This window comes from Daphnia magna, linkage group LG7, assembly GCF_020631705.1.
Source record: "Daphnia magna isolate NIES linkage group LG7, ASM2063170v1.1, whole genome shotgun sequence".
NCBI lineage: Eukaryota > Metazoa > Arthropoda > Branchiopoda > Diplostraca > Daphniidae > Daphnia > Daphnia magna.
In genome coordinates, this window is record NC_059188.1 from 9,870,830 (window position 1) to 9,885,226 (window position 14,397).

Below are 14,397 nucleotides of genomic sequence, written 5' to 3' on the forward strand. Positions count from 1 at the left end.
TAACGTCATAGTACTGAACGAAAAGTAGGTGTACATATCGAATCTTTTAATGTAGTGTCGAATGGAAACAAATTTCTTACAGTCAAGACGGTAGATTTTTTTACTTCTTTGCTTTCTTTTTAAATCCCTCAAATTCAAAGCTAAGCAAAGGGTTATCTTTCCTTTTCAAAAAGGTTTTTTCTTTTTTGCCAGTTTTTCCTTCGCCATGGCTTGAAGAACTGGAATTACCACGCGCTTTATTGCCGCTCGCTTTAGCAAGTCGTCTTAAGGTAGGTGGAATTATGTAGTCGGGTACATCTTTAAGATGGCTCTGGATGCGAACCGTATGCAAGGCTTTGTCGTGGCGCAAAATTCCCATGTCATTAGGGTTGTTTTCAAAGTGCGACTGAATAAAAGTATGGATATTTATACCATCACATAAGTTAGTCAAAATCGATTCTTCTCACCCTCAGTTTTTTGGATTGCATCATTTCCGATTTAATCTCCGCCAAACGGGCCTCTCGGACTGCAATTCGGGTAACAGCTTTCCATGCGTCCTGAGAGCGGTAACGGAAAGCTTCAATCTCTTCCATTCTGAACTGATATGGTCTGCAAAATATTCAGTAAGTTAAAACCACAATAAATATTGCAGACAAAAGCATTTTAGAATCAAAAATGATTCTTACTTGAAGACAGATTCCTGACCTGGAGGAACCCAATCACTGAGATGTTCTTCTACTGCTTGCATAAGGTATTTCTCTCTAACGCTAACAAAAGAGAGTGCAGTTCCTTTGTTATTCCCCCGAGCTGTTCTACCCACTCGATGAATGTACGAGTCAACGTCAGGGGGGAAGTCAAAATTTATGACATTCGAAACGAACTGAAAGTCAATACCACGTACAACTCCAGATTCTTTGTCATTCTTACGCTTTCCCTGAAAAAAAAACAAACAAACAAAAGGGATAATCATAGCCTACTATTATTTAAAAAAAAAAAAATATATATATAATATACAAACCTTGTTTGACTTGTCAGCAGAAGCATAATTTGGATCTTCTAATGTTGACTCGTCTGACGCAATAATAATATCATAGATTCCAGAGTTGAACTGCTGAACTATGTGACAACGGGAGTTGACAGGCAGTTCCCCGTTCAAAGCACATGACGGGATTCCAAACTGTTGGAAGGTACAGCTTCAGCCTAAAATATTAGATATAGTTCTGAGATACTACTAATTGAAGAATTTTTTAATGGTTTACTTGTAGCATCGATCAACGTTTCGAACAAAGACGATCGTTTTCCCTCGTACCAAATTTAATTTGAACAGGGCATAGATAAGGACTGCTTTATCCCATTCTTCAGCATAGATTTGATATTGTGTTAGTTGTGAAGCAGGTGGCAGCTCAGGTTCCTCCAATTTCAATGTTACTGGGTGGTGAAGAACCAGATTTTTCAAATTTTGAATGTCATCACTCAAAGTGGCAGATGTCAACACACATTGATAGTCAGTGGGAAGGTACCTGTAAGATAAAATTAAAGTCACTTTTTATTTCAAGTATTTTCTTGAAGGGCTTTACTTACTCAAGCACACTTTTCAAATCAGCTTCAAAACCAAAAGAAAATACCAAATCAGCTTCGTCAATAACGAGGTATTGAAGGGATTCTTTCAATACAAGCTTCTTTGAGATCAAGTGTACTAAAACAGTTGAGGGAGTTGCAATAACTATGTCAGGATGTGCTGCTAGAAGAGTTTTTTGTCCCGAGATTGCTGTCTGTTAAAAAATTTTTGGATAAAAATTACTGCTTTTTAAAATGAGCATTTTTTTAAAGAGGTTACCTGTGAGGCTACATTTACACAGCTAATGTCACGAGAGCAACTTGTTGTAAATGATTGGAAAGCTTTGTGAAGCTGTTGACACAGTTCTTTAGTTGGTGCAAGGATCAATGCACGAGTGACTTGTTCTTTGGCTGTCTGTTTTTCTGTCAGAATATTCTGAACAATGGGAATAGCGAATACCGCTGTCTTACCCGATCCTGTTCTGCCTTTAGCCAGCACATCTTTGCCTTCCAAAAACAGCGGAATTCCTTTTTCTTGAATAAGTGTTGGTGATACCCATCCGAGTTTGGCAATTGCTTTCAATAAACGATCATCAAGATTCATCTGATGAAAGGCAACGATTTTCTTTTCTGGTTCTGTTTCCACAAGCTCACTCATTTTCAGGCTGTCTTGTTTTATTTGGCGCTAAGACTATAATCTCACGTGTACGCAGTGAGCAGCCATGAAACTAAAAAAGTTGGTGCTACTAAACAGCAATTCAGATTTTCAGAATACCAGTGTTATATAGACCACATGGCCCAAGGGGTCTATATCTATGACTCTGAGAATAGAGCAAGAGTAATAGAATATTACTCTGGCAAGAGTGAAGCGAAGAATATAAAATAAAGCTGGATACCGAATTCGGAATTACTGAAGCACAGGGAAGAATTTATTTTTAAATCACGTTTTCAAGTAAGTTATCTTAAAAATGTGAATATCTTCACATCTAAAATCATTGCGATAATGTTCATAAGGTACTTTCGAAACACAACAAGATTTTTTTATTCTTTCGAAGAAATCGGCGATTAACGTTTTCTTTTCTTCACTTTCTCTATCTTCGTAAGAAATGAAGATCTCCGTTTTTGTCCCTTCATTGGAATGGCTACTGAGATCTTCAATGGTTTTAATGAAGGCATTCAAAGACTAAACAAATTTATAAAAACATTTGTTAGTCCCATATGGTATAGTGGGTGTAAACAAATACCTCTTTATAATAAATACAGTCTGCAGCTAGCACAATATCAAAGCCTTTATCAGTATGAGAAACTAGACCAGACATATCAGAGCCCCATTCAAAAGCTTTGGCACTACCTGCCCCTTGCAACAATGGGGTATTTTTGAAAAGATTCCTTTTGATTAAAGGGACCATTTCAGGCAAGTCTGTCATCAAGCAATCTCCTCTAGATAACAAGTAACATTTAGTGTCTTGCAAAGGTAATCCTGTGATAATTAGAATAACATGTGATCTACCCAAGTGCTGCAGCAACCAAACCAACAAAGCCTGTGCCAGAACCTAATTCCAGTATCCTGCGGTTTTTTACTGGGATTTGCCCAGTCTGATTCATATGATCAAGGTAAGCTCCTAACACAAGGGCTGCATCCCAAACCACACAACCAACCTTATGAAAGAAAAAGACAAGTTACTGATGAGTAATTATCAAAACTGTCGTACACTTCCTTCAAGTTACGCACGTCGCCTACGGTGTGTTGTAGAATTTCAAGATTTACGTCGTTCGATGTCAGCTGAAATTCTCTACTAAAGTATTTCTCCATCGTTTCTTTGGGAATGAAGCATGAAACTTGAATAAAATGGGGTGAACCTCTACCATACGACGATTGTGTCTATTTGTTTATTTTTTATCAGTTACAACCATCAACCATGGACTACTATAACCATGGTATAATAGGTTGAGAAGGTACCTCCACTCTGAGAGGAGTCTCCTACCCCGATGTGGCCCCAAAAAAATGATTTCAAGGACGTATGAAGTGGGCTGCTAGTTGCCAGTAGTAGTCCGAACTTTACATGGGAGAAATATGGAATTTAGGATCGTAATTCTTTCAATTCTGTTAAGTAGGAAATGAAATTTTAAATACAATAATTTATTTTTTTTATTTTTAATTCAAATAAAATTTTTAGCCACATAGTTCACTTTTTTTATAACGATATGTATAAATACAATTAAATTTAAACAATTTAATATGGAATATTTTTTATAGCTTTTTGGAACAAAATAAAGTTGGGGGGTAAAATTAAGGTTAAAAGGGAATAATTATGGTTTAATTTCGAGAGAAACCATGTAAACAACATAGTTGAAAAATTTTGCAGCGATTCAATTTCCATTATTTTATACTTTAATGTCGTTTTTATTTTGTGAAAACCCGAAGCATCCACGAAAAATATCGTTAATTATAATCAAACAACTTAAGGTTTTAACACGGTAAATTTAGTTTTAGAGTGTTTAATCATCAGATTGGAAACTAAAAAGTGGGTTAAGGAATTCGATCAACAATCAAAGTCAAAAATCACTGAAAACAGGTAAACAAGCAAAAGTGATTTCTTAGTCTCTTTTTCTTTTTTACTTTTACCGTTCTGCCATTCTTACTGACTAATCTACAGTTGTAACTGAGAAACAATTCAAGCAATAAAACTTGTTCAAAATGTGTTAAAACCTAGTTGTTTGATGTTGTTTGAAGTTGGTGCACTAACAGCACTGTTTTCGTTAATTTTTGAAATGGCTAGTTTAACGAGAAAACCAATGACTAAATCGAAATCAGCGTTCAATTTCGATTATGCCGTGTAAATTTTCGGAGAATTTCAACGTATTTTCACGTTATTGCCGATTTGAAAAAAGTGAAGGAAGGCAATACCCTTCCCACTTTTTCATTTTTGGTCAAATTTCAAATTTTGCTTAAAATACATGATATCGATTCAGAATTGAATTAAAAGCATGAAAATCTGGTTTATTTTTCTATTGGTCTTATAATTTTTGATTTAAATGTTAAAAACCATAAATTAAGTTGGTGCACTAACAGCACTGTTTTCGTTAATTTTTAAAACGGCTAATTTAATGAGAAACCAATGACTAAATCAAAATCAGCGTTAAATTTCGATTATGCCGTGTGATTTTTTGAGAATTTCAAGAGATGTCGTTTTTTGCCAATTTTGATAAAAGTGGGAAGGCTATACCCTTCCCACTTTTTCATTTTTGGTCAAATTTCAAATTTTGCTTAAAATACATGATATCGATTCAGAATTGAATTAAAACCATGAAAATCAGGTTTATTTTTCTATTGGTCTTATAATTTTTGATTTAAATGTTAAAAACCATAAATTAAGTTTGTGCGCTAACAGCACTGTTTTCGTTAATTTTTAAAACGGCTAATTTAATGAGAAACCAATGACTAAATCGAAATCAGCGTTAAATTTCGATTATGCCGTGTGATTTTTTGAGAATTTCAAGAGATGTCGTTTTTTGCCAATTTTGATAAAAGTGGGAAGGCTATACCCTTCCCACTTTTTCATTTTTGGTCAAATTTCAAATTTTGCTTAAAATACATGACTTCAATTCAAAATTGAATAAAAATCACGAAAATCAGGTTTATTTTTCTATTGGTCTTATAGTTTTTGATTTAAACGTTAAAAACCATAAATTAAGTTGGTGCGCTAACAGCAATGTTTTCGTTAATTTTTAAAATGGCTAGTTTAACGAGAAAACCAATGACTAAATCGAGATCAGCGTTTAATTTCGATTATGCCGTGTGATTTTTAGAGAATTTCAAGAGATGTCGTTTTTGGCCGATTTAAGTTGGAAGGCGGGATGAAGGCGGGGATGATCACCGCACGCTTCATAGTACATGGATACGGAGTCAGTTTTGCCGGAAGAGCAAACGGTTTCCGAAATTCTATGGCGAATTGGCGACCAGGACGGACCCTATCGGGAACTTCCTGAACGGAGTGAGGTCCCCTAGTTTTGATTATACTGTGTCACATGTAGTGCGACATGCAGTTTCTCAGAGCATAAACGGTTGCCGCGATTCAAGAGTAACTACAGCCTAATCCTATGGGGAACTTCCCGAGCGGAATGAGGGCCCCTAGTCTGTAGGTTTTTGACATTTTGTGTTGTTGAAAATGTCGGGCTTATTTGTCGAGTTTATTTAAAAACCCGACTAGATTTCCACTAGATGGCAATAGTAGGATCTCAATCGTTGTGGGTTATTTGTGGGTTCAAACTTCACCTCAGTTGAAACGTTTTCCATGACATAAGGGAAGGAAAAAGCTTTCGTAGCAATAGACAAATCTTGGGTATTTGCCACGAAATATGTCGTGGCAATAGGCATATTTGAACTTACTGCCACGATGAGAGAGAACCTATAGGCTATCGTGGTAATAGACAAATATTTTTTTGTTGCCATGAAAGTTTTGGCCGTCATGCAACAACACCTTTCGTGGCAATAGATTCAACCAAAGATTTAAAATGTCTTTCCGTTTTTCATTTTTTTTTCGCAGACGACAGCAATTTTTAAGTCAATAGATGTCAGGTTGGTTGTAGTACTTTCGTAAATTGGTACCCCATGGCACGGACAATAAATATGCTGGAGTTAGAGCTGGATAACAGAGATTCTTCTCTCCTTTTTCGAAGTCTAGGGGGGCTCTGGGGGGAAGAAATAAATAAAGCATGAAAAAGATGAAACCATTTGGATGGATGAAAATCGGCCATCAAAGAACCATCAAAGCGTTTGATCAGAATGAAGCATTTGATGGATCAATAACGAAGCATTCGTACGCCTTGTTTTGCTTTGCTGTTTTGAGTTATTATCGTACTCTTTTGTCTAGGTTTCTACTTTCATAAAAATATAAGAGAAACATGTTTTTTTTGTATCGCCATTACAAAATCTTTAGCACTTTTATTTTTTCAAGAACTTCGGTAAGCTGCATTTCCTGCAATCTGTTATTTGACTTACATATTTCGCCCAGGTTTGTATTTTAAACCGTCAGTTTATTTTGCACTCGGCCGTTGGTCAGCAAAAGAAAGAGAGAGAAAAAGAAAAAAATATTGATATAGGATAAAGCTTTGGTGCATATTTGTACAGCAACCGGACAGATACTGTACGTGTATATGTGTGTTAAGATAGATGAGCCGAGTGTGTTATCATCAATGTTGATAACTTTTGGCAGTCTACATATACTGTTACAAACTGGTCGCATCAGCTCTGTACACAAGTGTCTATCGATAACCTGAGCAAACAATCGGAAAGAACGCGCCATACCTTTTGTATACAAACGCCCCAAGACCAGCACCAAGCAAAGTGAAGATAAAGTCTACGTACACACCTCATCTTTCATCTGTTTTTGTGTACATGAATTGGGTTTTCTGGTACGATGGCCGAGACGGACCACGATGAAAGATTTCATAAACAACACAGGTGACGAAAAGCAATCCAGTTTGTTATTCACTCTGTCAACGAGGAGAGAGAATACGACGTTATGTAGACGGAACCTTAATGGACCTTAAGAATTTATCCCGTCAGACTTAAGAAATTTCTCTTTTGTCTCTAGCACTTGGCGATAAAAATTAAAAAACAAACAAAAACAATAAAGGAATGTGGATTTTCGACTCGATTGCTGCTTAAACTGAGAACCTTTGCAGTTGATCAGAACTTCTTTTTTTGTGTGTTTCAAAAGCAAAAAAAGAAAACTGATTTTTTATTCTAATTGCCGTAAGAAAAAAAAATCTGGTTCGCGAAATTTCTTCGTCTTAAAAATGACGTTCTTAACTGGGGCATTTGGTGACAGGCAGAAACTGTTATCTATGACACATGACAAAGCACACTTCGACGCACAACAGCCGTGATTTTTGGATGGTCGTTAGCCGAATGCTGTACGTGGCATAGCTCTGTGATGTGAAACATACCCGACCATCATCGATGGCAAACATACCGACAACAAGAAGAACAGGATGCTGAATGTTCCTTTGGCAGTTGTGCATCCTTGAGCCAAGACATCTGTGCTGGTCGCTTTTTGCGCAGGAGACGGCACTGCGATTCGAGTAAACTGCAGGGGGTAACGGTAACTACTTACATTTCACTTTGGGCACCCTTGTAAGTTATTCCCGCCTACAGCTCTCGAAGTTAACAAAAAAAAATAAAAAATAAGTCTCGAAAATAGAAGGCTGATAATGAGGGTCAGTAAACGTAAAATTACGTTTAAACGATAGCAGTAGCTCCGCGGTGTAAGTAATCCTGAGAGCACAAGATTTATGAGGAAAATTTCAAAATAATGTAAAGCTGATGATAACCATAATTGGGACATAAATTTCATATGTGGAGCAATTTGTGGGGCTATCAAAAAGAGATTGAGTGACAGCTTCATTGAAACTTGAAATTGATGTAACCAGTTTATTCTCACCGTGAATGATTTCCTTCCTTTAAATCAGTGGCCAACTTCCTCCAATTCGATGTAAATGACACAATTGCCATAGGGCACCTGGTTCTCGATCAGCTCCTGAGAAATGAAGGCACAACATGAAATTCAATGCTTCAATTCATCACAAAAATCTAGAGAGAAACAGTTCCTCAGAAGTACGGAATTCAAACATTTAATTAAAAAAAGACTTTTGAAAGTTATCATTGTTTTCGACACGCCTTAGATTTGTGCGTAATTCATTATTGAAGTAGGTTAATAGCAAAACGTTTTGTTGCAAATGAGATTATCAAAATGACACTGTACGACAACTGCTACTTGAATAGAGCTACGAAATATTAGACAGATCTTTTCATTGCCCCTTTATTTGCGCACGAGGCATTTATCATTCAAGTGAGAAAGAGACAAAAGAGAGTGTGCTGAGATAATAAACATCAACACGCAGGCAGTCGAGAACCATAAATTGCCTTTATCTGCCCTCCCCCCATAGTCTAGTAATAGCAGTAGCCTATATGCCAAAGATTTCAGACGAAATTATAAATTCCGACGGGAAGGGGCTAGACCAACTAATCAAGAAAGAGTTGTAAAGCGTGTTTTAACGATTAATTCACAAAAAGCCAATTAAAACTAGATTATTCCGACTACCTAATACGAATCAAATCAATTGAATTTGATGTTCAAAGGGAGGAGTTTGCAGGGAGGCTCCTCCTTACGTCGCATGATGTCCAGCTTGCACACCTCGCAAGTGAGCATATCTCTCACTCCCCATCTGAAAAGTATATACCAAACCAAACACATGACTTCCCCCCCCAGTCCTGTTGCTACACGCTCACAGATAACTCGAGCTGATATACAACCAGCGAGAAAACAGTTCACGTTTACATACTCTTACATTTCGTAGCTAACATTCAGACAAAATAAAAGGTTGACACCGTCGGTAAAAAATTTGCTCAACAAACGTGAATGTGACCTAACTCTCGTCTTGCGCGTACGTCGTTGCGGTGGGACGTGAAAATTTATCGTTGTGTCATCCAGAAGCTGATCCGGTTTTTGGCGCCATAGAGGATCACCTAATCAGTTCTGGTAAAACCGAACCCCGGGTAAAACCTAATCGTGATACAGCTATACTCCTATATTGCCGGTGGATTAAATGTTATGGATCGAACAGAGACACAACGGAACAAAAACTAGATGTTTATCATTCTCACTTGTTTTGTTTTGTTTTTTTTTCACCGAAACGAGTACGCCACAGATTTAACAGGCACAATGGCCTCAAGTTAATTTTTACATTTATCAGATTAGCGTACGATAATGAAAACGTGTTATGTATTGGAGCAAATAGCGCTGTCCATTGTTTCGAGAGCTAATTGATTATTCCTTGTTTCTAGCGAGTTGGGGAGAGGCTCTTATTCCTAATGGATACGTGGGTGTGAATACGGAAAGGACCCAAAATGTATCGACTAACGTAACCAATCACAGTCATGGGAAAAGCAGGGTGAGGTACGGCACGTTGGGCAAACATGGGAAAGTTAAAAAAGACGAATGGGGAACTGGGTATTCTCGCCGTCCCAAAGTTTATAAACACAAGGCGAGATGATGACGTTATGTTTATTGAGAATGTCTCGCAGCGCATAGCAGCAATGTACACACTTCTGGCTTCTCTCTCGTGAAACTTACCTCGCTAGGCTTGATATTGCTGGATATAATCCGATAAACACTCATCCTGAGAGTTTCAAATATCAAACAAATTCTCATCAAACAACCACCCATTATTTAAAAAGGCAACGCTGAAGGGGCTTATTTTTTTTCTCCCCTTTGAAATAATGAAGCGTAAAAATATTGTATATGTACATAGTGTGAAACATAAAATCGAGTACAAAGGAAACAAACTATAAAGACATAAACTCGTGTTTTTATCATAAATTACTGTGCAGTAAAAAAAAAAAAAAAGAGCCCCATACATTGTAGGATTGTTAATGCAAGAACATGTAGTCAATAACGCAGGACTTCCCAATCGATCGTTTATCTCACATTTTTGTTTAAGTTAAGAATTCCATTCGGTTTCTTTAAAAAAAAAAACTTGTGTCTAAATTGGTGAAGACAGAAACGCATCATTTGATCAACAGTCATCGTCCATTTCGTTTAAGTTTAAAACAACACAATCAATCATTTTTGCTGTTCTCTCTAGTACTGCGGTGGTAAATCTTGCAAATGCCAATGTCTTTGAAAATGATAACATGTTACATAACGCACGATATGGCTGATTAATGATGTGTTTGGACAGATGGTGTGAAATATAGGCACGGGGGTTGAAAACCAAGTCGTTTAATCGATCTTGCGTCGTCACTGCGAAACGCATCAGTGACTCCACACGATTGGCGACTTCATTCAACCATCTGTTGCGTTTTATTGATGCACTGAAGATGAGCAAAACACACTTGGCCCTTATCTTGTTGGTTGCAAATCACATTACCGGAGCCCTTTCTCGAGGTAAGTTTCGTAATATTCCACACGCGTTTTCAATATCAATTGGGTTTTTTTGAAATTTGACACGACAGGTCCACCAGTGATAACAGCTCCCATTCAACCCCGTTTTACTGGAAAATTGGGTGAAGTTATTCGTTTTATATGCCCCATCAGAGGTGATCCAGAACCCATTTTCGAGTGGTATAGGGTAAGTCTTCCCTCTATTTTTGCGGTTCTATGCCTATAATCAAATTCCTAACGCAATATGATAATATAGGACGGCGAGCGAGTCATGGAATATTGGGATCGCTATCGGCTTATCAGTAAAGGATATTCTCTCAACATTCAGCGGCTTGAGTGCGAAGACCAAGGCACTTACATCTGCAAGGCTGTGAATGGTTTTGGCGTTCATGAAATCAGCTTTCAACTAGATCTTCTTGGTAATTTTCTACACCTCTAATGTACTTTTGGTGTTTAAAAAAATTTAATAAAACTAACATGTTTTATTTTTTCCCCCTTTAAATAAAGACGATGCGATGCAAGACGCTTGTAAAAGCAGTAGCGACGAAGACGACACTTCGTCGTCAAAGCCGATTATCTTGCATAAATTCAAAAAGTCTAAGCATATGCTAAAGCCGGCCGGTAATTACGCTTTGCTTAAATGCATCGCAGTCGCTGAGCCACTCCCCAAATTCCACTGGTTCAAGGTGATAATCCACTGTTAATGATTTTACTATGATTGAAATCATTTCAGCTTTTCTTAAATGTGTATGGTCGAATGAACAGGACGGTGTGGAAATAATACCCGAGAAAGGGCCACCAACTGGCAATGTGGGACTTAAATATGTTGTGCGTTCAACAGTACTGTCAGAAGACGATCTGACTGAAGTCAGCGAAATGGAGGGCATGCGATCCACCTTGCAGATTAGCGACTTAAGAGGATCTGATACAGCGAACGTAAGCTCCTTCAGTATTTCGAAACAAAGGTTTTTCCTCCCTAGCTCAACCTTATCAATAACTTTCTGTTACAGTACACATGCAGAGCCCAGAATGAACATGGGTGGGATGAATTAACTCACATCTTGGAAGTTGTTGGTAAATTGCTCTCTCTTTATGTGTTTGATTACCGATAGACCATTCATAAGACTAAATTGCTTTTCGAAATTGTTTTGTCCTCAGCTAAACATCTTTTTAGGACCTTCTGGGTTTGTCCTGTGGACAATATTTGATGATGATAGCTTTGGGTGATATGGCAGTTACGTGGAGGGATTCCATATGTAATTAACGTACGACTTGGGTAAGATAGGGATGTAACTACCGTGAAACTTGGACGTTCGTACTAATTGTCGGCATTACATGCCAAACTAGAGAGAAAAGAGTTCCCGAATAGAACCAAGATAACTTAAACATCGCATAGTCCTTAGCTAAATAATGGTAATATTCGATATCTAGAATCCTTTAAAATGATTAATTGAAAAAGTTTATACCTGGTTTGCTGAAATTGTAGTCAGAAAGCTAAAATTTTATGAACAGTAGGTGACGAGAATTAATTTCAATTTGTGTTTAGGTTTGTAAACAACCAACCCCACCTAGCGATAATTTTTAAAACGCATCGAAGTTTTTACGTTTACGAAGATTTGTCTTTTCCTGGAATCCATTTAACATTTTTGCAATATAATTATTTGAACGGGTGAGGGACCAAACGTTACATAATTTTTTAATTCAAAGAGGACGGGAATTTTGATTTTTGTGAGAGCACACCCCCCACCCCACACCAGCCAAAACTTTGTGCAAGCTACAATGTGAGACAATATCAAAATCTTAATTTGCATTCTTTGTAATCCACTGATATAGAGAGGCAGGTTCCTCGGCGTCCAGAACTGCATCCGGATTTTCCACCGGTTCATACGTGGGTAGAGGCAGGCCAGGCTGGCTCATTATCGTGTAAAGTGAATTCCGAATTCCCCCCTGAAGTCCACTGGCTAAAGCGGCTGACGCCAAGTTCTGGAGTGTCAAACGTCGTTCAACCTCCTGTGCCCGACGAAGCGGAAGTCGAAACAATTCATCCGCAGTTCATCGCCAACCGCACCATCATTATAGGAAATATCAAGTATCAGGTCAGTTGAAGTCTTGAAATGAACGAAATGAATGCCATTTTCTTTGCCAGAAGTCGGTGCTTTATTCATTTTATTTTCCAGAATTGTGTTCATTCTAAAACGATTTCTCTGGAACGCAGATCTTACCTTCGGCTCCAGCCAAACTGATTAATAGCGACGGTTATTATGCGTCCATTTTACTCCTATCCAAGAAGAGTCAGGAGGTCGATTCTGGATACTACGTCTGTTTGGCTTTGAATAATGCCGGATTTAACTTCCGGCAAGTCTACTTTAACGTCACCAATAGCTACGTGACTCCATATCAGACTACAGGTATAGTTGCGTCTCGTTTAAATGAGAGATCCCATCACGAAAATAAAAAGAGTACGTTTGTTTTGGTTTTGTTTTGTTTTGACTACTTTGTCCGTGAACAGATGACAGTTATCCGGGACGTAACACAAGCGAGGGCTGGGGTGACAAAGGCCGTACGGACGCCACAACAATGGCGGTTGTCATTGTTGTTGTCGTGTGCGGATTAGTCGCGATGGTGGCGTCGTGTTTCGTCTGGAAAAGACGCAAGAACCATCTCAGAGATAAAACTCTTAGCGTTGCGGCTCCGTCTCTTTGTTGCTCGGCGCCGGAAGCCATTGTTGTACAGCAACCCACTCCGGTGACTCATTCTCCATGTTCGCTGGATTACTCAGTATTCCGGTTAGTTTTTCGCTTGCCTTTTAGAAAACAAATTTCAAACCAACAATGGCGGACAACAATTGACGATGATTTGCATTCTCACAAATAGCGAGGGATTGTCCAGCGGTAATGGAACACCTCCGGCATCCAACAGTTCTCGATCGGATCCACCTCAGAATGCGCCATTGCAGCCGCACGTGCACCAGCAGAAAGACCTCGTCCCTCCACGGATGTATTACTTGCCTGCGCGGACGCCCAATTCCAATAGTCCCCGACAGCAGAAAGTGATGCATCAGCAGCAACAGCAGCGAGCGAAACAGAGCAGCGGCAGCGGAAGAAGCGGAAGTGGATCTCGCCAGCATCACCGTTCGTCGCCAAGGAGTAGCAATAATCATCATCATCATTACTATGTAAATCCACCGTATCACCATCAGCGACATCCCGTGCCGCCGGAAGCCAGGTCGTTGACGACCGACACTTCCTTCCATAGCGAATCTTTCTATCCGGATTGGTCGGCCCATCCGCATCACATTCGATTGCCTTACCCGTCTCCCGAGAGCAGTTTCGATCAGCTTTGATTCAATGGGATACGATCCGCATCGCTGCCGCCATGGCTGCCGCATTGAGATTGAAATTCAACGAGAATCGGCCACCTGTTGATCAAAAATGAAACTACTTGTTTCGATCGATGGATCTTAAAAAACCGACAAGTTGATTGACAACACCTGTGCATAACGTCAAAATGCACGTCCTTAACTTAAATCATTTTCTAGCAACAAACAACAACAACACAAAAAAAAGGAAAAGTGCTGGAACGGATACCAAATACTCTGCGCTTTTAACGTTTCTTTCTTTCTTTTCTCTTTCGTTTGCCCATTTATCATTGCGTATACGTCGTCTAGTCGTTTCGTTTTATTCATCGCTGTGTAACTATCATATTTTATATTAAGGACGCAAAACGTTTTTAGCCGACATGAGATATCGTTGCAACTCAAAGTTTGTTTTGTTTTTTTGTTGGCATTGTATTAATCGTCTGTGTGTAATGGTATATTATGTATATTTACAAAATATAAAAATTAAAAATAAACCGCGAAAGCTTTTACAATGATGACAGGCCGTCTGTCGTGGCTCTCTTTGACAATTTAAAG

The 14,397-nt window shown here is 38.5% G+C and overlaps 3 protein-coding genes and 1 long non-coding RNA gene across 5 annotated transcripts; 1 reads left to right on the top strand and 3 right to left on the bottom strand.

The window, feature by feature from the left end:
• Nucleotides 1–31: 31 nt before the first annotated feature.
• LOC116927396 (probable ATP-dependent RNA helicase DDX56) lies at nucleotides 32–2,277 on the bottom strand. The gene is given in 8 exon segments (XM_032934412.2): nucleotides 32–385; nucleotides 447–588; nucleotides 666–913; nucleotides 998–1,162; nucleotides 1,164–1,179; nucleotides 1,239–1,499; nucleotides 1,561–1,751; nucleotides 1,817–2,277. Coding segments are annotated over 8 exon segments (1,686 nt in total). The 5' UTR covers nucleotides 2,195–2,277; the 3' UTR covers nucleotides 32–100.
• Nucleotides 2,278–2,443: 166 nt separating this feature from the next.
• Nucleotides 2,444–3,509, bottom strand: LOC116927398 (protein-lysine methyltransferase METTL21D). 2 transcript variants are annotated; one of them, XM_045175839.1, is made up of 5 exons: nucleotides 3,269–3,509; nucleotides 3,047–3,195; nucleotides 2,781–2,976; nucleotides 2,709–2,719; nucleotides 2,444–2,648 (listed from the first exon to the last, which is right to left on the bottom strand). In XM_045175839.1, exons 1-5 carry the CDS (start codon nucleotides 3,347–3,349, stop codon nucleotides 2,477–2,479), a joined length of 609 nt encoding a protein of 202 aa, XP_045031774.1. In that variant the 5' UTR covers nucleotides 3,350–3,509; the 3' UTR covers nucleotides 2,444–2,476. The 2 variants fall into 2 exon arrangements, with proteins under 2 accessions (XP_045031774.1, XP_032790305.2); XM_032934414.2 differs by having other exon boundaries at nucleotides 2,444–2,719; nucleotides 3,269–3,506.
• Nucleotides 3,510–6,062: 2,553 nt separating this feature from the next.
• Nucleotides 6,063–12,048, bottom strand: LOC116927401. The gene is made up of 4 exons (XR_004396627.2): nucleotides 11,951–12,048; nucleotides 7,983–8,078; nucleotides 7,779–7,915; nucleotides 6,063–7,690 (listed from the first exon to the last, which is right to left on the bottom strand). It is a non-coding gene; the product is annotated as an uncharacterized LOC116927401 (long non-coding RNA).
• LOC116927400 (fibroblast growth factor receptor-like 1) lies at nucleotides 8,798–14,038 on the top strand. Its single transcript, XM_032934417.2, has 11 exons — nucleotides 8,798–9,080; nucleotides 10,282–10,487; nucleotides 10,556–10,671; nucleotides 10,741–10,903; nucleotides 10,992–11,170; nucleotides 11,250–11,420; nucleotides 11,495–11,558; nucleotides 12,318–12,580; nucleotides 12,700–12,892; nucleotides 12,994–13,270; nucleotides 13,359–14,038. Exons 2-11 carry the CDS (start codon nucleotides 10,421–10,423, stop codon nucleotides 13,825–13,827), a joined length of 1,962 nt encoding a protein of 653 aa, XP_032790308.2. The 5' UTR covers nucleotides 8,798–9,080; nucleotides 10,282–10,420; the 3' UTR covers nucleotides 13,828–14,038.
• Nucleotides 14,039–14,397: the final 359 nt, after the last annotated feature.

Coding starts and splice junctions, on each gene's coding strand:
- LOC116927398 (XM_032934414.2), bottom strand. CDS start 3,349: ATGGAGAAATACTTTAGTAGAGAATTTCAGCTGACATCGAACGACGTA. Junction 3,196..3,268: donor TACAACACACCGTAGGCGAC/GTGCGTAACTTG, acceptor TTCTTTCATAAG/GTTGGTTGTGTGGTTTGGGA. Junction 2,977..3,046: donor TTGGTTGCTGCAGCACTTGG/GTAGATCACATG, acceptor CTTGTTATCTAG/AGGAGATTGCTTGATGACAG.
- LOC116927400 (XM_032934417.2), top strand. CDS start 10,421: ATGAGCAAAACACACTTGGCCCTTATCTTGTTGGTTGCAAATCACATT. Junction 11,421..11,494: donor GAGGATCTGATACAGCGAAC/GTAAGCTCCTTC, acceptor TTTCTGTTACAG/TACACATGCAGAGCCCAGAA. Junction 11,559..12,317: donor TCACATCTTGGAAGTTGTTG/GTAAATTGCTCT, acceptor CCACTGATATAG/AGAGGCAGGTTCCTCGGCGT.